This window comes from Bison bison, unplaced genomic scaffold, assembly GCF_000754665.1.
Source record: "Bison bison bison isolate TAMUID 2011002044 unplaced genomic scaffold, Bison_UMD1.0 scf7180017864141, whole genome shotgun sequence".
NCBI lineage: Eukaryota > Metazoa > Chordata > Mammalia > Artiodactyla > Bovidae > Bison > Bison bison.
Genome location: NW_011494713.1, coordinates 7,013,691 through 7,036,741, shown reverse-complemented (window position 1 = coordinate 7,036,741; position 23,051 = coordinate 7,013,691). Strand labels below are relative to the sequence as shown.

Sequence of the window (23,051 nt, the reverse complement as noted above, 5' to 3'; positions counted from 1 at the left end):
TGGAGAAGCCTCTTGAGAGTCCCTTGGACTGCAAGGAGATCCAACCAGTCCATCCTAAAGGAGATCAGTCCTGGGTGTTCTCTGGAGGGACTGATGCTGAAGCTGAAACTCCAATACTTTGGCCACCTGATGCGAAGAGCTGACTCGTTGGAAAAGACCCTGATGCTGGGAGAGATTGGGGGCAGGAGGAGAAGGGGACGACATAGGATGAGATGGCTGGATGGCATCACCGACTCGATGGACATGAGTCTTAGTGAACTCCTGGAGTTGGTGATGAACAGGGAGGCCTGGAGTGCTGTGATTCATGGGGTCGCAAAGAGTCAGACACGACTGAGCAACTGAACAGAACTGAATGCATTCAGTATATATAATAGAGGGTTTTTAATTGTTAGGTGTGGTTTCAGTGGCTAAATAATTTGGGAGTCTTCCTGAAAACTTTTCCCCTGGTGTCTTAGACAGTAAAGACTCTGCCTGCAATTAAGGAGGTCCGGATTGAATCCTTGAGTTGGGAAAATCCCCTGGAGACGGGAATGGCAACCCATTCCAGTACTCTCACCTAGAGGATTCCATGGACAGAGAAGCCTTGTGGGCTACAGTCCATGAGGTTGCAAAGAGTTGGACACGACTGAGGGACTAATGCTTCTTGAATATAAATGTAAGAAGTAACACCCCTGTCGAGTAGCACAGAAAATGAGGGGGAAGAAAAGGAGACAGACGGGAAGGACAAGCAGAGGTTAAATGGGCCGATTCTCTTAACAGTAAGTCCCCTACATACGAACAAGTTCCATTCCAAGAGCATGTGTGTGAATCCAGTTTTTTTGCTAAATCCAGCAAAGGTGGCCGAGGTACCCAACTAACACAATCAGCTCTACAGTACTATAATGGTTTATAGTGCTTTTCACACAAATAACACATGTAAACAAACAGGAAAATAAAAAGTTTTTAATCTTACAGTACAGGACCTTGAATGTATAGTAGTACTCGCTACATGACCCCTGTCTTACACTTGCTTCCAGACATCCTGGGCTTCAAATGATGACCCTGTACTAGTGTACTCTGTACAGGAAAGTACACGAAGCACAGCCACTTGTAGAGGACGCACACACGTGGCAGTGCACACCAGACACAAGAACAGCTTGTGTGATTGGACATGCGAACGCATGTTCACATCTTTGAAAGTTTGCAGCTTGTGGGTTCCTGTATTTACATTTGTACCCAGTGCCCTGGGAAGATGAGGGGCTTCAGAATCAGTCACTGCTGTGACCCAGTTCTGGCTTTCCATTGGCTGCTGTGTGCTCTTGGGCAAGATACTTAGCTTCTCTTGAGCCCTGGTTTCATATTTGGAAAAAGTAAGGAAAATACATAACTGACAAGAGCGATGTGGGGAATGGAGTCGTCCTGTCTATAAGAAACATTCTACAACACCTGCCATGTGGTAGAGGCTTGATCAGTGTCAGTTTTCTTCCTGTCTCTCTCTGCCTATTAGGGGTGAAACGTGTGATTTGAATGTTCTTGATAAATTGGGTTTCCCACTGCTCTGAGTCTGTTGTTGCAAAGATCTTTTTTCTTCTGTCCTCTCTTTCTTTCTCTTCTTTCAGCCTTTTTTAGTCTTATTATTCTCAGCAGCTAGTAAGGACTTAATACCAGAGAGCAATTCTAGTTTGCCCATGTGAGGGTTCAGTAATAATTTCCAGTATTTCTATGGAATTCAATATTAGGACCCAGAAGGCAATACTTTTTTTTTAAATACTATAATGATTTCAGTGTGTGTTTTTTCCTATTAGCTATCTGGCACAAATTTTAATGTGTCTTTCCAAGTATTCATTTTTTTTTCAGAACGCCCTAAACTCTGATTTATATATGCCAATATTGGTGACAATTATATAATTTTAATTTTTTTATTGTGAAAGTCAAATAATATAAAACATACTATTTTAACCATATTTAACTGTACAGTTCAGTGGCACTAAGTACATTTACATCTCACCATCATCCATCTGCTGAATTTTTCACTTTCCTAAACTGAAACTCTGTCCCCCATTAAACACTAACTCCTCATCCCCCCATCCCCTGGTCCCTGGCCTCTACCAGTGTACTTTCTCACTCCATGAGTTTGACTGTTACAGGTATCTTCTGTAAGTGGAATCAAGCAGCATTTGTCTGTGCCTCATTGTGCTGTGCTTCGTCGCCCAGTCATGTCCAATTCTTTGCGAATCCATGGACAGTAGCCTGCCAGGCTTCTCTGTCCATGGGAATTCTCCAGACAAGAATACTGGAGTTGGTTGCCATTTCCTTCTCCAGGAGATCTTCCCAACCCAGGGATTGAACCTGGGTTTCCCGCATTGTAGGCAGATTCTTTACTATCTGAGCCACCAGGGAAGCCCTCATTGTTGTGACTATTATATAATTTTATATGAAGTTTTTTCCAATATGACCATCTTCAAATTGAAAAGGGAAAGGAAGTATATATAAACAAATTTATTTCAAGAACTTTTCAAAAATATTAGTTTATACTTTTCATTAATATGTGTGACTTTGTATATTTCTCAGTATAAGAAAAGAGTAAATTCTTGGATCACCTTGAGCTATTGCAGTCAGTTGGGAAATCCATCATTACCAGTTTGATACAGGTGACCTATTTTAGGGCAGCTCTTTAATCAGTGCCTTAGTCATTGGAACCCAGGAGCCATTTACTGTAATTTATCAGCCCTTTGTGGTGTGAGGCAGGACTCTGCTAGAATAATTAATTTCAGAGCACTCTGCTCTGGTGATCCATGACTCAACTGATGCTTTGGGAATTTTAGGGTGTATTATAGGTTAAAAAAAATTACCTTTCAAAAATATAAACTACCTGTATTTTTAAAATATTTTACTTGTTTTGGGCTGTGCTGGGTCTTTGTTGCTGTACAGGCTTTTCTCTGATTGGAGCAAGTGGGGGCTACTCTCTAGTTGGCGATTCTCAGGCTTCTCGTTGCAATGACTTCTCTGTCATGGAGGACAGGCTCTAGGACATGCAGGCTTCAGTAGTTGTGGCCCATGGGCTTTAGAGCACAGGCTCAGTAGTTGTGGCTCACCGGCTCAGTCGTTCCCTGGCGTGTGGGATCTTCCCAGACATGGGATCGAACCCAGGCCTCCTGCATTGGCATGTGGATTCTTTACCACTGAGCCATCAAGGAAGCCCTGAACTACATGTATTTTTAAAATTATTTATTTGGCTATGCCTGGTCTTAGATGTGGCATGCAGGATCTTTTTAGTTGCAGCTTGCAGTTCCCTGACTAGTGATGGAGACAGGGCTCCTTCTATTGGAGGCACAGAGTCTTAGCCACTGGACCACCAGGGAAGTCCCAAGTACATGTATTTTGAAAGGTGGCTGAAGATTTAAGCAAATACTTAAATACTTCATTTAGATCGATAATCCGTCTAAATATGAATCTGCTATAACAAGCTGCTCCATAAATGTCCCATTTCCTTTTTGTGATTCTTGGATTCTATACATTTATATTCTCTGTCATATTCGTTTCCTAGGGCTGCCATAACAAAATACCACCAACAGAGTGGCTTAAAACAATAGGGATTGACTGCCTCACAGTCTGAAAGCAAGGTGTCTGTAGCATCAGTTCCCTCTGAGGCATGTGAAGATGAGTCTGCTCCCTGCGTCTCTCCTGGCTTCTGTGGGCTACTGGCTGCCTTTGCTTTATTAAAAAAATTTTTATTTATTTTTGGCTGACTTGAGCCTTTGTTGCTTCGAGGGCTTTTCCTCTAGTTGTGGAGAGCAGAGGCTACTCTCTAGTTGTGGTGCGTGCACTTCTCATTGTGGTGGCTTCTCTTGTTGAGGTGAATGGACTCTAGGGCTCATGGGCTTCAATAGTTGTAGTGCTAGTAAGGTCAGCAGTTGCAGCTCCTGTGCTCTGGAGCAGGGGCTCAGTAGTTGTGATGCATAAGCTTAGCTGCCTCCCAGCATGTGGAATCTTCACCGACCAGGGATCGAACCCATGTCCCCCGTATTGGCAGGCAGACTGTTAACCACAAGACCACCAAGGAAGTCCTGCAGGCAACTTTTGGCATCCCTTGCCTTGTAGATTACTGTCTTCTCCTTGTCCCGTCACGTGGTGTTCTCTCTGTGTATAGGTATCTGTCTTCTCATGTCCCCTCCTTGTAAGGAAACCAGTTAGACACCAGTGTCTAAGGGTTCCTCCTATTCTAATATGACCTCATCTAGACCTCTGCAGTTAGTCTGTGACCATATGAGGTCACTTTCCTAGGCCCTAGGCTTAGGACTTCAACCTGTGCCTTGGGGATGGGGACACAGTTCAACCAATCAAGGAAAAATATTGCACATACTCTGTTTTCCACAGAAAATGCGCTGACCTCTTTTATAACTGTATTCTATAGTTTTTGGAACTCTTGGATCTCATGTAATGGGGTGGTCCTTCTAAGGAGTGGAGGAAAAGAGTAAGGGGGATATTTGAAGGTCTCTGAAAGCATTCTTATGCTTGTGATGGTTATAGTATAGGGAGGAAATAGGTAACTCTATTTGGAACTCTGTTGGAGCATAAATGTTCACCATAGACTTTGGTTCTTCTCCCCTAATGAATTCTGTCTTTAACATAGTCTTTCATGTAACACCTGTGTTTGTAGGTTGAATTTGGGTTTATTTTCTTATCTTAGGGCCTTTACATCAATGTTTATTGATGATGTCATGGGTGATGTGGTCTTGACATACCATAATAAATACAACCTGCATTTACCTGCATTTAGTATTTTCAAAACCGTTCCACATCTATAGCATTTCTCATTTTTTCCTTAAAAATAGCCTTTCAGATTGATGATGAGTATAAGTGTTAAAACTTTTGCAGGTCTTCAGTAATTGTGATACAGTCTGCAAGGCAGGAAAACTCTCAGCCACATCTTCAGCCTGTTAATTTTTTGCTCTTTTATAAATCTAGGCATTTAGTCTCATGATTAACTTTTTTGATATTGTCACTTGGTCTTTTCTTAGTTCTCTGGGGAACTTATTTTAATGAATGACATTCTCCGCTGGTGCTGTTGATTTGACGTGTATATGTAGCTATAGTTAAGATGTCCTCTTGCTAGGAATTGCATGATTCTAGAAAGACTACAAAATACCCCATTCCTTTTTGAATTGTCCACTGGTGATTTAAGGGCTATCCCAGGAATGGAATCTGTGTTTACTTAATCATTCCTGGTTCACCGGAGGAACAGAGGATGTGTTTCCCTCTTCCCATTTCCTTCCCCTTCCTTTCGGGGTCACATATACAGACAGGAATGCATTCTAATCAATACTTGCCAATGCTCTCCTTTTAGGCATTTTTTACAGATAAGTACTTGCAGGAGCATCCTGAAGACCTGGAGAAGATTGAGCTGCTAAAGCGACTAATAGCTTTGCAGGTATGTCCAGGGAAGGTGGGGGGACAGCACCCCATGCTCCTTGGGTGACTGCCTTGCATGATACTCTCTAGGGCAGCGGTCCCCAGCCTTTTTGGCACCAGGGACCAGTTCTGTGGACAACAGTTTCTCCTCAGATCGGGGTTGGGAATGATAGTTTGGAATAATTCAAGTTCATTGCATTTATTGTGCACTTTATTCCTTTTATCAGTACATCAGCTCCACCTCAGATTATCAGCCATTAGACCAGAGGTTGAAGACCCCTTGCTCTGGGGCATCCATCTCCAAGCCCCCATTTAGGGTTCCTTTTTTATTTAAACTCTTAGAATCACAGCCTGTCTTACTTATTTGGCAAAGTGACACAGGAGGAGCATTTCATTAGACGGTGCAGTGTTGAGAGTGGTCTTCTTAGCAGGGAGACTAAGCTCCCCCAGTTGATTTACTGGCATGTGTTTCCATCTGAGAATTGTTGGTCTCAGTTTCTGTCTCTCATTACCTTTATAAACAGTGAGAGGAAATGCAGTCATACAGGTCAGTCCAAGGTGACACCTATCAGTTGCCCCTGCCTAGAAAGGTCCCCAGGCTTATGTGAGTTTGCCTGGCTTGGTCTCCTGGTTACTTGTGTCCTAGGTATGTGAATGCCTCTGCATCTTTAACCCAAGGGCATCTGGTTCCCAAGCCCTGTGCTAAGAAACAGCGTTTTCATTTGATCTGTTCTATGTCCATCAGTTGACCTGTCTACCCCCACCGTTCATCCTCTCCTAGCCTCGAAATCTGAATCATCCCTCTTCCTAAACCTCATCCCATTCCTCTCATGCCATTTTCCCAGATGCCTCTGCTGACAGAGGGGATCCGCATCCATGGGGAGAAGCTGACGGAGCAACTGAAGCCACTGCATGACCGGTTGTCTTCCTGCTTCCGGCAACTCAAGGAGAAAGTGGAAAAGCGCTATGGGGTCATAACACTGGTAGGCTTTGTCTCAACAGCCTATGAGCTTTTCTTATTCCTGACCTTTTTCTAGTCTCTTCTACTGTTTGTGATACTGATCCTTTTTTCAGATGCCAAAATAGTCAAAGTAGACTAGGGATGGCTTGAACAGACAGGGTGGGAGAGGGAGGGCCGGGTCGGAAAGGCATGGTTTGCTCTTGATGACCTTCAACTGTTGTGTAGGATAGTGGTTCTCAAACTTGAATGACCATCAGAACAACCTGGAAGGCTCGTGAAGACAGATTGCTGGGCCGTGTTCCCTGGGATTTTCATTCACTTGGTCTGGGGTGAGGCCCAAGAACTGGCATTTCCAGCGTGCACCAGGTGGTGCTGTGGGACTAGGGACCACACTGTGGAAACCGCACTACTAGAAATGGGAATTTCCTCATCCCAGACTCTACTTATTTGTGTCCTATCTAGTCCAACTCATAGTTTTTCCTAATCTTTTTTTTTAATTTTATTTTTTGTTTTGGTGAAATATTCATACCCTTTGCACCTTTGAAGAGGAGAAAGAATTGTGAGTGACATTTGACAATGCATGTAGCTGATTTCATGATTTTTTAAGAACAGTTGTAACATTTCTCACTCTGGCTGGTGGCTCAGTCAGTTAAGAATCCGCCTGCAATGCAGGAGGCCTGAGTTCTATCCCTGGGTTGGAAAAATCCCCTGGAGAAGGAAATAGCAACCCATTCCAGTATTCTTCCTTGGGAAATCCCACGGACAGAGGAGCCTGGCAGGCTACAGTCCACAGGGTCGCAAGAGTCGGACACAACTTAGTGACTAAACCTAACATTTCTCACAGCTACAATTTTCTTCTTTTCCTTCCAAGAAATTAGGTGGAGGGGTACATGGGCCAACCTTTTCTCTTCGACAGTTGTTGATATGCTTGGTTCCATCTTCATTTAGCTGTCCTTTTTAACATATCCTACTTTCTTCAAAAGTTGTATTCTTGAACTCCAGATTTTTAAAAACTCTGTTTCCTCAAATCATAGCTCTGAATTTCTTTTCATGTATTTCTGTTCCCCAATTCCCACGCCTCCATCTCTATTTCCTTTTTCTCCCAAGTGTCGTTTTGATCCTCTCTCACAGTCATCCAAGTGTTTAGTCAGGCCTTCCTATGAATTTACCTCCTAACCTGCTGCCAGTTTTCTTTTAGGAACATTTGTCTTTTACACAAATTCCTAGATGGCAAAGACGTGGCTTTCACTCAGTGAATTTAGTTTTTATTGGACCCAGGTCAGTATTAAGATTTAGATTTGATATGGTGGCCTATGGGGATAATCAGTCCTACCAGAGACATGTCTTACGACAGAAGATCCATGCTCCTTGACTTCCTAAGATTCACCAGGATAAGCTTTAGGTTTATAGTTTCAATCTTAAACTCTTCTGTTATTCCAGTATATGCTTTTTTTTTTAAGTGCCCTCTTTCAGAAGCTAAGTTGGAGAAGCAGACAAAAGGTTTTGCTATCCTGTTGATGGTAATGAACATCTTGGTTTGTCCCTTCTCATGGGACTGATAGAAAATTAGGGTGAATTTTTCTCTAGTCTTAGAAACAAGGCAGGTTTAACCTAAGTTGTGTCTGTAACTAAGAATATAAGGTAGTGGGGGAGGACTACACAAGGGGAGTGAGGGAGGAATGGATTGGGAGTTTGGGGTTAGCAGATGCATGCAAATTATTATATGTACAATGGATAAACAACCAGGACCTACTGTATAGCACAGGAAACAATACTCAATATCCTGTGATAAGCCATGGAAAAGTGTGTGTGTGTGTGTGTGTATATATATATATATATATATATATGGTGTGTGTGTGTGTGTGTATATACATATATTTATCAGTCAGTTCAGTCGCTCAGTTGTGTCTGACTCTTTGTGACCCCATGGACTGCAGCACGCCAGGCCTCCCTGTCCATTACCAACTCCCGGAGCCTACTCAAACTCATGTCCATCTAGTTGGTGATGCCATCCAGCCATCTCATCCTCTGTCATCCCCTTCTCCTCCTGCCTTCAGTCTTACCCCACATTAGGGTCTTTTCCAGTGAGTCAGTTCTTCTCATCAGGTGGCCAAAGTATTGGAGCTTCAGCGTCAGTCCTTCCAATGAATTTATTTATATGTGTGTGTGTGTGTGTGTGTGTGTGTGTGTGTATATATATCTGAATCACTTTGCTGTACATCGGAAGCTTAACAACATTGTAAATCAACTATACTTTAACAAAATAAATGTAGAGTTGTTAAATATACAGAAAATGAACTCACAACTTAGACTTTAAAATGTCAGGATGTTGTGATACACAATTACAAAATATCTCATTATGTCATAATAAGCAAAATAGTGTGTCAATAAAATCTTCCCAACTACAGAAAAAGAATATAGCATTTGTAGTATTTAACAGCCAATGAAGCACAGGCACCAGCCTATCAGGATGGGGTCCCAGCACTGACACAGATGGGACTGGCCATAAACCAGTGGGAACTGCGCCAGTTGCTAGGGGCTTAATTCCAGGCCAGCTAACCATGAGGGGTCATGTCTCCTTCAGCCGCCCAACTTGACCGACCGGAAGCAGAGCCGCACAGGATCTGTGATGATCCCCTACATCATGTCATCCACACTGCGGAGATTGTCCATCACCTCAGTGGCTTCCTCTGTGATCTCCACCTCTTCTAACTCATCTGATAACGCTCCTTCCAGACCAGGATCTGATGGGTAAGGCTTTGATCTCTAATTGCCAAGAAGGATAGGTAAATCTTTCCTAATGTTTGCCTTTGGTCACCCAAGTGAAACTTGGTCAATGTGGATGTGTCATCTTCATAGGAAAATAACTCACAGTACCTGGGTTATTAGTTTTGGGATCTTTCTCATCATCTTCCTCATGAGAAATATCATTATTTACATGATAGTAACAACAGTTATGAAAAATAGAAAAAAAAATCACCCATAATCCTGTCACACCCTATCAACCCACCCAGTCATATCCTAGTTTGTCTCACAATAATTTCTAGTTATTGCTTGCCTTTTGTTTTTCATTATTTCAATTAAAATTTTTTTTGGCTGGACCAGGTGGCATATGGGATCTCAGTTCCCTGCCCAGGGACTGAACCTGGGCCATGGCAGTGAAAGCTGGGAATCCTGACCCAGTAGGCCACTGGAGAAATCTTTCATTATTTCAGTTTTTAAAAATAACTTAAAAATTTATTTCATGAATAGGAAATATAATCACATATGAAATTTAAAAGGGTATATCATGAAAATAATCTCCCATCAGTCCCAGACTCCCAGCTTATCAGTACCACTCTCCAGAGGCCAGTGATATTGTCTTCTGGTTTTGTTCTGTGTTTTGGCTGCACTGCTGGACGTGTAGCTCTTGAGTTTCCTGACCAGGGATTGAACTCATGTCCCCTGCATTGGAAGCTTGGAGTCCCAAGCACCGGACCACCAGGGAAGTGCCCCAGGTTCTGTTCTTGGTGCCTTTCCAGCAGCTTTTTATCTGTACAGAAGCAGTTCCTAAATATATATCCTTTCCCACATGTTTTTGATATATAAATGGTGGTATATAATACTCTATCTGCCTTGCTTTTTTCACTTACTAGATCTGGAAGTCATTCCATTTCAGAACAAAGAGAGCCTCCTCTTTTCTTTGAGGTTAGATATCTCATGATGCACCTACACCATAATACACTCCATCATTGTTTCCTGGTGGACATTTGATTGATTGAAGCCTTTTACTATCACAGTAGTGATAGCAGTGAATGATCTTCAGTATATATTATTTTGGGGGTGGGATGAATTGGGAGACTGGGATTGGTATCTACACATTATTGACGCTATGTATTAAATAGATGGCTAATGAGAATCTACCGTATAGCACAGGGAACTCTACTCAGTGCTCTGTGGTCATTTAAATGGGAAGGAAATCCAAAAAAGAGGGGATATATGTATGTATACATATAGCTGATTCACTTTGCTGTACAGCAGAAACTAACACAACATTGTAAAGCAACTATATCCAATAAAAATTAATTTTAAAAAAGAATGGAAAAAAATTACTTTGTAAATATTTAATTATAGCAATATAAGAAAAAGTCAAGAAGTGAAATTACTGTTAAACATATATAGCTGAAGTTCTCAAAATTATTCATAAAATGACTTTCACAGAGATTATAACCGTTGATAGTCCCACCAGCACTATGCAAGGGTACCTGGCCACTCACACCTTGCCACCAAATTGTGTATCATCAGGCCTTTTAACTTTTGCCAGTCTGATAGGTGGGAATGTTTTCTTGGCATGGGGATTTTGTTTCGTTGCACTTGTGGTCTTCTTTCTCTTGTATGAAATTGAGCATTTTTTCATTTGTTTAGTAGCTTGTATGTATTTTATTTTCTGTGAATTGCGGTCACACGTGTACGTTTTTCTGTTGGATTCTGGCCCTTTGTGTTGAGCTGAAATATTACCCTAATTTTTCCTTTGTCTATTGACTTTGCTTCTAAATTTTTATTTAGTTGTGCTGATTTTTGTTTAAGTGCAGTCAAATACCTTAATACTTGATTTTATGACTTCTGGATTTTATATCATGGTTAAAGTCCTTCCCTACTGTAAGACTACGAAAAACTAATTTTACAGTTTCACTATTTATAATAAAATCTATGATTCTTTTTTAAGTTTATTCTCCTATAAGGTATGAAGTATAGAGCCAATTTTTTTCCATGCTTGGCTAGCCTATAATGTTAAGTGAGCAAACCATCTTTTCTCTACTGATTTGAAATGTCCTCCTTATTTTAAAAAAAAATCAAATTCTAATGTGTTCTTTAGGTTATTCATGGACTTTCCCCCCATTTCTTAGACCTACCTATATGGTTCATGCACTTCTGCTAATTCAGTCTTATTTACTGTAGATCTTAAAGGGTTTTAAGTGTCTAATAGCTGTTTTCAGAATTTGCCTGGCTAGTTTTACTCAGTGCTTGTTTTTGGATTAACTTGTTTAGAATCCTATTGTTATTTTTATTGAGATATGATGTTACATTTATGGATTGAGTTTATGGCTTTTTGATATTCAACCTTCCTTACCGGAAACGTGGAGTGCCTTTCCATGTGATCAAACTTAAAATATTTTAAAGGAGTGAATTCATAATTGTGTTCAAATAGAAAAGCATGGGATGTACTGTTTTGTGACCTACTGCTTAATTTTATATAAATGATGAATACTTAACATCAGTGTGAATTTTAATGTTGAATATAAGTTAAATCTTTTGGCTTAAAACTTAATTTGTAATCTTTTAATTCCATGCTATAATAGCCATACCACAAAAATAACCTGTTCAAATGGTCTTCTACCTGGAAATTAAATGTTTTTTATTTCTTAAATTATTTATCCATCCTTTTACATTGACATAGATATCTTTACATAGTTGCAATTATCACATGGATAGAGTTTGGTAATTTGCTTTTTCCTCTTTGTCTTTTTATTATAAGCACTATCTACGGTGCTATATAATATTAAGATTTTTTTCATCATTTTTGATGGCTGTTTATCAGTACAGCATATGAATGTGCCATAATTAATTCTTCTCCCTATAATGGGATGTTTTAGCTGTGTCACTCTAAACAGGTAATCATAAAAGTTCATTATAAATTTAATATAAAAGCATTTAGGTTGTATCAATATAAAATGCATTTATATTATTAGTAGCATGTATTTGTGTACATTTAGCTTTATGATCACTTAAGATATATTCTCATATCATTTCTAAGTCTTTTGGTTAACGTGGAGTATAGGATGCACTTCCAAAAGCGTGTATGACCTATTCAGGAGAGGTATTTTTTTTACAGTTTGTTTTGTTTTGTTTTTTAATTTTTATTGGGGAATCGTTAATTTACAATGTTGTATTAGTTTCAGGTGGACAACAAAGTGATTCAATTTTACATATACATAAATTCAGTCTTTTTTAGATTCTTTATAATTCTTGCTGTATTATCACAAATACTAATATGCAATGCCATATGAAATGTATGAGTGACTATATCATTTTTCATAATATATTCACTTATATTAGGTATTTTTATTATTTTTAGTCTTGTAAATTCCTAAAGATTAAATAATACCTGGTTTGCTTTTCTCTTTTATGGTTTCAGTCATGCTGTTAAAGGGATACTACTTACTTTGTGAAAGGGCTTCCCTGGTGGCTCAGATGGTAAAGAATCTGTATGCAATGTGGGAGACCTGGGTTCAATCCCTGGGTTGGGAATATCTCCTGGAGAAGGGCATGACAATCCATTCCAGTATTCTTGCCTGGAGAATCACCATGGAAAGAGGCGCCTGGAGGGGTACAGTCCATGGGGTCTCAAAGAGTCATGTAGAAGTTCTGTTCTGTTCAGTACAACTCTTCTCTTAATTGAACTCTGCCCCATTAAAAAAAAAATTTTTTTTTCAAGTAGTTATTGAGAACCAGAGACCCCGTAATTGCTGATCCATTAGGGCAGTAAACACAGAGCAGATGACTGGGGTCCTATTCTTGCTGTGACCCAGGCAAGGTGGATTATTGCTCTTGCCCACATTTGCCCAATGAGGAAGAAGACATCATTGAACTTCCCTGTCAGTCCAGAGGTTAAGACTCTGTGTCTCCAGTACAGTGGGTGTGGGTTTGATCCTGGGTCAGAGAACTAGGATCCCACATGCTACACGAGGTGGCCAAAAAAAATTTTTTTTAATTACAATAATACTTACTATTTTTCCCTTTATAACTGATAAGCAGTTTAGGGAGAGATATTTCAAAATCTCTCTAGACACTTTTGTTTCTCATCAAATTCTTCCCCTCTATATCAGCATCTAATCATGATTCTTACTATGGCATTTAAAATTTGTCAATGTAATTTAAAAAAAATTGTTTTTGAGAAGTTCTCCTATATGCTAGGGCTTCCCAGGTGGCACAGTGGTAAAGAATCCACCAGCCAATGCAGGAGACAAAAAAGACACAGAGTCGACCTCTGGGTCAGGAAGATCCCCTGGAGAGGAAATGGCAAACCTACTCCAGTGTCTTGCCTGGGAAATTCCATGGACAGAGGAGCCTGGTGGGCTACAGTCCATGGGGTCACCAGGAGCTGGACATACTGAGCATGCATACACCTATTTGCTAGGTACTGTTGTAAGTATTTTGTAATAACCCTTTGAAAGTGAAAAAAGTATTAGTTGCTCAATTGTGTCCGACCCTTTGAGACCCCATGGACTGTAGCCCACCAGGCTCCTCTGTCCATGGCATTCTCCAGGCAGGAATACTGCAGTTGGGTAGCCATTCCCTTCTCCAGGGGATCTTCCCAACGAAGGGATCAAACCTGGGTCTCCCACTCTGCAGGCAGATTCTTTACTGTCTAAGCCACCAGGGAAGCCCTAGTGACCTTATGAGATAGATATTATTCTTATCCCCATTTTTACAGATAAGGAAACTGAGGTATGAAAAAATTATCTGCCCAAGGTCACCCAGCAAGTACATGTAGGTAAGATTTGAATGCAGGCTGTAGGGCTCCAGGACTTGTGCTCTTAGCCACTGTATAATGCTGCCCGTTCATCTCTTACTGTATGACTCTCTCTTTACCTATAAGTTTAGTAAGATCTTATCTTCCTAGCATAAGATAACTACTCACTAGTATTTTCTTGACGTGCTTGGATGGCCTCATTTCTTACTTGTAGACCTTGAGATGTTCAGTTGGCAGTTGGAAGTTCGGATTTAGAACCTGAGAAGGAAGCCACAGGTGAAGGTGTTGTTGAAGAGTCGTATCCTCTGGTTTTGGGGCATCAGTTTTCACTGGCAGGTGGTCAGTGTTTTCTGACTTTGTCCTTGTTTGTAGCTGACAGGTCAGTCTTTTGTTTTTTTGACATGTAGTTGATTTATAATGTTGTGTTCATTTCTACTGTATTGCAAAGTGACTTGGTTATACATCATATATATTCTTTTTCATAGTCTTTTCCATTACGGTTTATTACAGGATACTGAATAGAGTTTCCTATGCTGTTGAGTAGGACCTTGTTGTTTATCCAGCCTCTGTACATTAGTTTGCATCCACTAACGCCAGCCTCCCAATCCTTCCCTCCCCCACCCCGATAGGTCCTTCCTGGAGCCACTGTTGGAGCGCAGGGCCTCGTCAGGGGCCAGAGTGGAAGATCTGTCCCTCAAAGAGGAGAGTGAGACTCGGATGAGCAAGTTCAAGATTAAAGACTGGAGTCTGAGCAAGTCCCAGGTCATCGCAGAGAAAGTGCCAGAACCTGATCTGATGGTAAAAACAACAAACCCAAAACAAGATGACTGTAGGTTTTCCACCGTGTTCCCTGTAGGCAGGCTTTTCACCATTGACATCATAACTGTGAGTGACTAGGTTGAAGCCTGTCGTGCTTTCTCAGGACACAGCAGCCTAGGATGGGCTCAGATCTCAGATGGTGCCGAGAAAACCATGTACAGAGATCCAGCTCTCTAAATCAGTAATGGCACAAGATCTATCCTCAGTGAAAATACGTGGATCGATGCTTAGAGTTGTGATTCTCACCACCATGTTCCATGAGCCCATCCAAACATTGTCATTTCCCTTCTTTTAGTTTAAAAAAAAAAATAAAAAGTACGTTTTCTTCCATAAGCCACATCATGTTGTTAAATGTGGTGGGACCGGGTATCCCTGAGAATCAGGGTGGCTCATCTCCACACTAAATGACACAACCCATTGGCTAGCCAGAAAATAGTCTGTGCACCGGGGATTCCCTGTTTGTGTCTTCATCCTCGTACCCTCCATGTGCTAGTGTGGTAAACTTACAGAGGGCTCCTGGAATTTTGCCCTTTAACAAGATTCTGCTCTGCAGACAGGGTTGTTTAAAGAGTATTGATGAGTTCGACACTCTTCACAGTGACAGTGTTTTGCTTTGTTCTCCCTCCCCCCCACTAGAGCCCAACCAAGAAATCACAGAGACCCAAGAGTCTCCAGCTGTCGGACAATCGGCTGACACCATTTCCTGGCGCTTCACCTCCACAGTCAACAGCCCTGAGCCCACCCCAACTCACTCCTAAAGCAAACAGGGCCCTGAGTAAGTTTACTTGTAGAGACCCCTTATAGTCATTTCACTAGGTGATGGAGTATGTTTATGAATCTGGGCCATTTTTAATCAAAATAGCCACAAGGGGACTGAGATGATAGTCAAATTGGTTCAGTTTGGTGGTCATGGGTGTCATTCAATTAGATTAGTGTTTGGCCAGAGTCCTTAGGTTGCTAAGACTCATTAAACTTTTCTATACAGGGAGCCGTGGGGCTTTCCTAGTGGCCCAATGGTAAAGAATCCACCTGCCAATAAAGGAAACACAGGTTCAATCCCTGGGTGGGGAGTAGGAATCCAGGTAGGAACTCCAGTTCAATCCCTGGAGTAAGAAATGGCAACCCACTCCAGTATTCTAGCCTGGAAAATCCCATGGATGGAGAATCCTGGCGGGCTACAGCTTCTGTGATCATAAAGAGTCGGACATGACTTAGCAGCAGTACAGGGAGCACCGTGGGGTTTCACTGCCCGTTTTCCATTGCTGATGGTATAAATGAGATCGATTGGACTAGAACTAGATAGGAAGTAATTTAGGAACTGTTGGCCAAGTAGCCATGTGCTTTATGTGGAGAAGGGTCTGAAAGGATAAGAAATAGACAAATTACACTCAGGTTTGGGGAGTCAGCAGTACACAAGTCCTGAGATGAAGTACAAGGATGCTTAACACCAAGGAGCAGTGGAAGAATAGATCGTCACCCCAAACAGGAGACTGTAGTCAGCCAGCGTCAGAGTTAATCAGGCACAGTTTCCTGGAGGAAGTAGATACTGCACTCTTTAAATGAGGGGTATGTAAGTTCAGGATCTCATGCCTGATGATCTGAGATGGAGCTGATGGAATAATAATAGAAATAAAGTGCATAATAAATGTGATGTGCTTGAATCATCCTGAATCACCTTTCCGCCACCACGGTCCATGGAAAAGTTGTCTGCCACAAAACCAGTCCCTAGTGCCAAAATGGTTGGGGACTGCTGCTTTAAATGATAAATTGTAATAGTCCAATATAACCAGTATTTATTAACCACCTAGTTTGTGACAGATGTTTTTTTCTAAGAACTTGGGATATATCAGAGAACAGAGTAATACCCTAAGTTCTAGAAAATATTCTCATCTTCAGTGTAACAGTGACACCCTTTAACAAAACATGAAATTTTTACTTAAGAGTTTCTCATGACGCCTTCTGGTGAAGGAAGGGCGCTACATGTGTCCCAGCGGGTAAGAGGTCTTCATTCTGTCCACAAAAACTGTAGAATGTGACCTTAGCGATTTGATTGACCAGGTGGTTTAGGGTGGCAGTGTCCAGCGGAAGTGCCATGAGATTCCTCGGTGAGTTCGCTTCTCTGCTTTCATCTACTTTGTGTCATTTCCAGGCTCCCCATCGTTGCAGACAGATGGACCAACAACGGCTAATGTCCCACCGCCCCCTCCCCCCAAAAGCAAGCCCTATGAGAGCAGCCAGAGGAATCCCACAGAGGTAGGAAGGTGACAGTGGGCACTGGGGCTGGGGAGCACCCGCTCATGGGAATGTAACCTTGGATTTCCCCAGGTTTTGATAAGCAGGTTGTCCCATTGATTTGCCACTCTGATCAGTTTTTGATTCCTTCCTGAGAGAGAGAGGCATTTTCAATGGGAAGGAAGATGTTTCATTGGATTGAAGGGCCCTCACCCTGGGTCCAGAGGAGGGAAATAAGCCAGGAGTTCTGACTCACGCCTGAGTGAATGAGGGATAGTCATTCTGGAAGGGCCTCCCGTGGTTTCCTTTATTCATTCAACACATATTTACTGAGCCCTTACTATACATACGGGCTTCCCAGGTGGCGCTAGTGGTAAAGAACACGCCTGGCAATGCAGGAGACACAAGAGACGCAGGTTTGGTCACTGGGTCGGAAAGATCCCCTGGAGTAGGAAATAGCACCTCACTCTAGTTCTCTTGCCTGGAGAATCCCATGGACAGAGGAGCCTGGTGGGCTGTAGTCCATGGGGCTGCAAAGCATCGTACATGGCTGAACACATAGTAATGCTATTTTGGGGAGGCTTCCTTGGTGGCTGAGATGGTAAAGAATCTGCCTGAAATGCAGAAGACTTGGGTTCGATTCCTGGGTCAGGAAGATCCCCTGGAGAAGGGAATGGCACCCTACTCCACTATTCTTGGCTAGAGAATTCCATGGGCAGAGGAACCTGGCAGGCTATAGTCCATGGGGTCGCAGAGTTGCACACAGCTGAGCAACACACACACAAAAGGGAAAAGGGGGAGATAAAACTAGTCATATCTCTAAAATTTTGCCTTGCAAAGGCTTTGTAGATAAACTCAGGTCACTTTTAAGCTAACACTGAATGTTGGAATTGTGGAGGAGAAGGCAAAATTAGGAAGAAAGGGAAGACTCATGTCTCCTTTTGTGTATCCACCCCAACAGATTGCACCCCCACTGCCTGTCCGAAGAGAGGCCATGGTCCCACCGCCTCCACCTCCAAAAGCACGGAAATCCGGCATCCTTTCTTTTGAGCCTGGATCCCAGTAAGGATCTTATCCTCTCTCTGGAGCTCTGAGCACCTGGACCACGGATGCCTGGGAATTGGCCTTGGAGAAGCAGGGTCCTCACTGCCCGGGGTCCCTGCTGGCCTCCTTTCCTGATCTGGAACTGAGGTTCACCAGCTCAACACTGGTTTCGTCTTTTCCAAAGCGTCTTTTTGATCCATGCCTGAGGCCCTGCCATTTCTCCTCCAACCCATGTGGAATTCCATAGTTGGCCACTTCCTGTGTTTCTCCCTCACCGTTATTACATTTCAGCCTCCAGCACAGAACCACCAGGGTCTCCAGGAGCCTGGATAAGTTCTTCGTTGGTGCTGGTGGTGGGAAAAACCTCACAAACCTACTCCTTACAGTAATTTCCTGCTTTGCTTCTGAAAAGCTGTACTTAAGACATTGTTTTCTCATGTGGACACACCCTGTGATATAACCTATTGGAAGAGACCAACATCACGTACTTTGGTAGCCAAAATTATCTATCTTTCTGAGGTTTCCCTGTGCTTTTTTTTTTTTTTTGCGGGAAAGAACATCTTTTTCATGGAGATTGGCTGCTTTCAAGTAGGAATGGCTATCATCGTTGAAAGAATGTGGACTCAACCGTGAGCCCTGAGCGCCTCTGTTTCCCCCACCCACCTAAACTGTCCCCCTCCACCTTCCCAGGAGTTCCCCACACTCCCAACTAATGGTCCTCTCTGCACGGCAGTCACCTCTTCCTACCACAGACTCCCAAGACTCTGACTTTGGCACAGTTTCTTCTATTACCTCGGAGCTCAGATCACTGGATATAAGGGACTTAGAAGCCTGGATTGAACTGCTTTGCTTCGAGATCTCATTGGAATGGTTTGGTGGCCCCCCATCTGCAACCTGATTTTACCCTGGAGAATACAGTGCAATATCTCTTGTTGATTATTTATTCCTTCTTGATTGTTTAATTGATTTGATGATGTGTTCACGGTACCCTCATCAGGCCTCTTTTCAGAAGAAAAGGTAGGGTGATTCAGAGGATCAAATATTATCAGCAGATACATAAACAGCCACACAGAACTAAAGACCTTTTGAGCTCGACGGCCCTTAAAAGTCCTCCAGTACCCACCCCCCATTTTGTAGATAAGGAAATTGAGGCTAAACACAGAAAATCCTACTACAGACTCTCCCTAATAACCCAGCTTTCTCATTGAGTTTATACCTAGATAACATCTCTAGAAGACAACCCTGATGAATTCTTCAGTCCCTACCCCTAGCTGGAACAATAGTGGAAATGTCCCAGATAATTTCTGTACTACTTAGCTTTTTATGGCAAAATAGAAAACATTTAGAGTATGGATGTCCTGGGTCAGCCTGTGGGTATGCTCACCAGGGACTCTTCGGCAGCCTGGCCAGGTCACCTTGCCTTTGAGGTCCAGGATAGGTGGGGGGTTTCCCAGATGGCTCAGTGGTAAAAGAATCTGCCTGCCAGTGTAGGAGATACAGGAGATTTGGGTTCAATCCCTGGGTCGGGAAGATTCTGTGGAGAAGGACAGGGCAACCCGCTTCACTAACCTTGCCTGGAGAATCCCATGGACAGAGGATCCTGGTGGCTATAGCCCTTAGGAGTTGGACACAACTGAGTGACTGAGCACACACAGAGGAGAGAGAGAGAGAGATTTAACTTCCAAAAATTGGGGTTTTCTTGCCTGCCTCTTTGGGTGCCTGTTTCACCACCATTCCTAGGAGAGACGTGTAAGTTCATCACAGCATCAGGGAAGTAAAGCCTCTGAGACGTGTCCAGGGTGACTGAAGAAATGAGAATGCATATTTGCTAGTGCTGTGTTCTTTCTTTGGCTCCACTCAGAGCACCCGCATGTGATGTAGCAGAAAGATGTGAAGCCAGGGCTCTGGAAGTAACCCGTTCAGGGTTGAATCAACCCAGCTATGGCCTCTCTCAGCTTTGCACACCCCCTTGAATTATTTTAAATTCTCTTGAGCTTTTTATGCCTTTCAAAAAAGGTCATCCCTCCCACGCAGACTGCCAGGGGTTCAAGTGAGGCTGACTCTGAAGTAGATCCTCACTCTGTGGGCCTTTCTTGTCTCTGCTGGGCCGACATAATATTTGAAGCTCTCCACAAGCATGATCGATCTTCATTTTTATTTTTTTAGAAGATAATTTGGAGGGTGAGTGCAGATTAGTTCTGCACACAACAGTCCCTCTCTAAAAGGTAGCATCTTATATATTACTGGGGACAAATTGTTAACAAGACCTGAAGACAGGGGACTTCCTTGGTGGTCCAGTGGTTAAAACTCCATCCTTCCAATGCAGGGGGGGTGGGTTCGATCCCTGGTTGGGGAACTAAGGTTCCACATGCCATGTAGTTTGGCCAAAAAAAATTTTTTTAAAGATCTGGACTTGATTTTAAGTGGCACGAGAAGAGGAGGAAGAGAATCTGCAGGGCTGACCTGGAACCCAGAGCAGCTTCTGAGAAGTTGCAAGGCAGACTGGCTGGAGGGGATTCATGAGTTTTACATGCTCCATTAAAATAGAAGGATGTAAACTACGTCACAAAAGAAAGAAACCTGAAGCATGTTCCTTTCAAGTCACAAGGGTGCGTTGTAAGTTCTGGCCTTTGGTCAGAGGTTGGGGCTTCCTAAGGGGCGCAGTGGTACAGAATCTGCCTGCTAACGCAGGAGACAAGGATTTGGTCTGAGTCAGGAAGATAGATCCCCGGGAGGAAGAGATGGCAACCCACTCTCGTATTCTTGCCTGAAAAATCCTATGGACAGAGAAGCCTGGCGGCTACAGTCCCTGGAATCACAGAGTTAGACGTGACTGAGCACACAGGGACATCCAATAGACCAGTGCCCAAATACATTTCCTTTTTTGACATAACGTTTTCCCATAAGATTCCCTTCCCACATTCACGCAAATCCTAGATCTCTCCTGCCTGAATACACAGGATTCCAGGTCATGTGGTGAATAAGAGGTCCCAGAGGACACTGGACTACTCACTCTTGGTCAGAAAGAGTCCCATTTGACAAAAGATCCTAAGTAATGTCTGTCCTGAAGTCAAAGAGGAAAGCTGCAAAGCTTTAGGATTACCATAAAGGTAGGTGAAATACTGAAGAAGCAACTGGTCCTTATTTTCCTTGATAAGAACTCAAGTATTGAAAGCCCTTGGAAGTAGCCCCCAAATTGTCACAACCTTTGTGGATGTTGGTTTATGGAATTTTTGTTTGAAATCCTTTCTTCCCTGTCTCTCTCTCTCCATCTGGGCGACTTGTCTTGAATTTTTTTTTTTTCCAAGAATCGTTTCATGTAGCATAGATTAAACTCTTACTGAATGTCAGACACTGTCCTAACACCCAGGTTGTGACAATCCAATGTGTTCAAAGGGAACAGCCCCAGATACGAGGATTGTGGTGTGTCATGGGAGTGGCAAGACAGTGGCATTGGCCTTAAGGGAAGCCATAAATAAGGTGCTGGGCCAGGGGTTGCTTTCTCCTTCTCCACCTTCATGCCTTGATTCCAAAATTACAGTTGTTTTCCCCTGTCAGACCCATTAAAAAAACAACTGCCACCCTCAGATCGCTAAGACAGAGCCAGAGATCAAGCAGGATATGAGATTATAAGCTGCCTTTTCTAACTCTAAGCTTGGAGACTCCTTTCCCTCTCCTTGCCCTTGGGTCATGGGGTGATTTCTTGTTTTGAAATTAAGGTGTAACATTCAGACAGTTAAGGTCACAAATCTTAGGTGTACAGATGAATCCAATTTGATAATAGTGTACACTCAAGTTACCACCTCAGAGAGCCACAGGCTTCTCCCAGCCGTATGGAAGTCTCCCTGGCATCTGCTGTCATTTATCAAAGGCATTTAGAGGGCCCTTCCATTTGTACTGTCCTTCCTGTCATTTTGCAGGTTTAATGGAAAGGAAAAAACCCTACTGTTGACACACAAGAAGACTTTATAAAGGGTATACGTTTGGCAGGTCAATTTGGTCAGTCCCTGGACCTTAACCTGAACTTCTTCATATAAAGTACATGTACACGCATATATATGTGTGTGTATTTGAGGTTACATGATTGTTTTAGAATCCTTTCAGGCCTAGCTTTCTTTTAAGTGAATGAAAAAGAGGGATGGAGAGTCAGAAGAAATCTTAAGTTTCTCTTCCAAAGCTTTTAAATCCTTACCTCATGACTAAGTAGTATTGTAAAGTTAAATTGGAAAAGGTAAGTTGCCCTTTGGGTGGGTTGAGAGTGGAATTATCAGTTTTACTCTACAAAAGGAAAATGTTTTCCTTTTAAGTTCATGATTTCAGGCTGATGCTTACAGTCCAGCCAAGGCTTATCTGCTTGCTATGCATCCCAGACTTATCCATTAGCCACATTTTGTGAATTGTTCATCCAAACTTTGTCAAAAGCCCAGTTGCCTTGATTGTGTGAACTAGTTGGGTTTCAAACACAAAGTGGGTAAGAAGATATACACTGAAGTAGAAAACATTTTGTTCAGATTTGCTGTAATTTATTTTTTAAATTAAAAATGGAAATGTATTTTAAAGTTTGTGTATTTAGTTGATTATTACCCTTATATTAATTAGAGCTTCCCTGGTGGCTCAGAGGTTAAAGCGTCTGCCTCCAATGTGGGAGACCCAGGTTCCATCCCTGGGTCAGGAAGATCCTCTGGAGAAGGAAATGATAACCCATTCCAATATTCTTGCCTGGAGAATCCCATGGACGGAGGAGCCTGGTGGGCTACAGTCCACGGGGTTGCAAAGAGTCGGACACGACTGAGCAACTTCACTATACTATTAATGAGATGACTTCATTCCTGAACATTTCCCTGTTGACGTATCACACTCAACAGTCTCTTTTGGTCTCGTTTCATTCCAGGTGGTCCTGTTTGTTTTAAACTTGTACTGTGGGGGTCACAGAACCATCTTTGCCTAAAAGCAATCAAAACTGCGAGCTGTTTGGTTCTTTCTCCACCCACACCCCATTCACCCCATGGCATGTGAGCTGATGGTTTTCTGTTAGCTATTTAATGTCATAAGTCCTGTTCCTTCACTCATTCACCACAAATAATTAGGCAT

At 42.5% G+C, this 23,051-nt stretch overlaps 1 protein-coding gene across 1 annotated transcript in view; it reads left to right on the top strand.

Moving 5' to 3' along the window:
- DOCK5 (dedicator of cytokinesis 5) overlaps positions 1 to 20,697 on the top strand; it is a 206,948-nt gene extending 186,251 nt beyond the window's left edge. The window contains exons 47-53 of the mRNA XM_010840180.1: positions 5,327 to 5,410; positions 6,237 to 6,374; positions 8,937 to 9,103; positions 14,495 to 14,663; positions 15,321 to 15,459; positions 16,834 to 16,937; positions 17,878 to 20,697. Of these exons, the coding sequence (XP_010838482.1) occupies positions 5,327 to 5,410; positions 6,237 to 6,374; positions 8,937 to 9,103; positions 14,495 to 14,663; positions 15,321 to 15,459; positions 16,834 to 16,937; positions 17,878 to 17,982 (906 nt within the window). The 3' untranslated portion in view covers positions 17,983 to 20,697. The remainder of the gene's footprint in view (positions 1 to 5,326; positions 5,411 to 6,236; positions 6,375 to 8,936; positions 9,104 to 14,494; positions 14,664 to 15,320; positions 15,460 to 16,833; positions 16,938 to 17,877) is intronic.
- Positions 20,698 to 23,051: the final 2,354 nt, after the last annotated feature.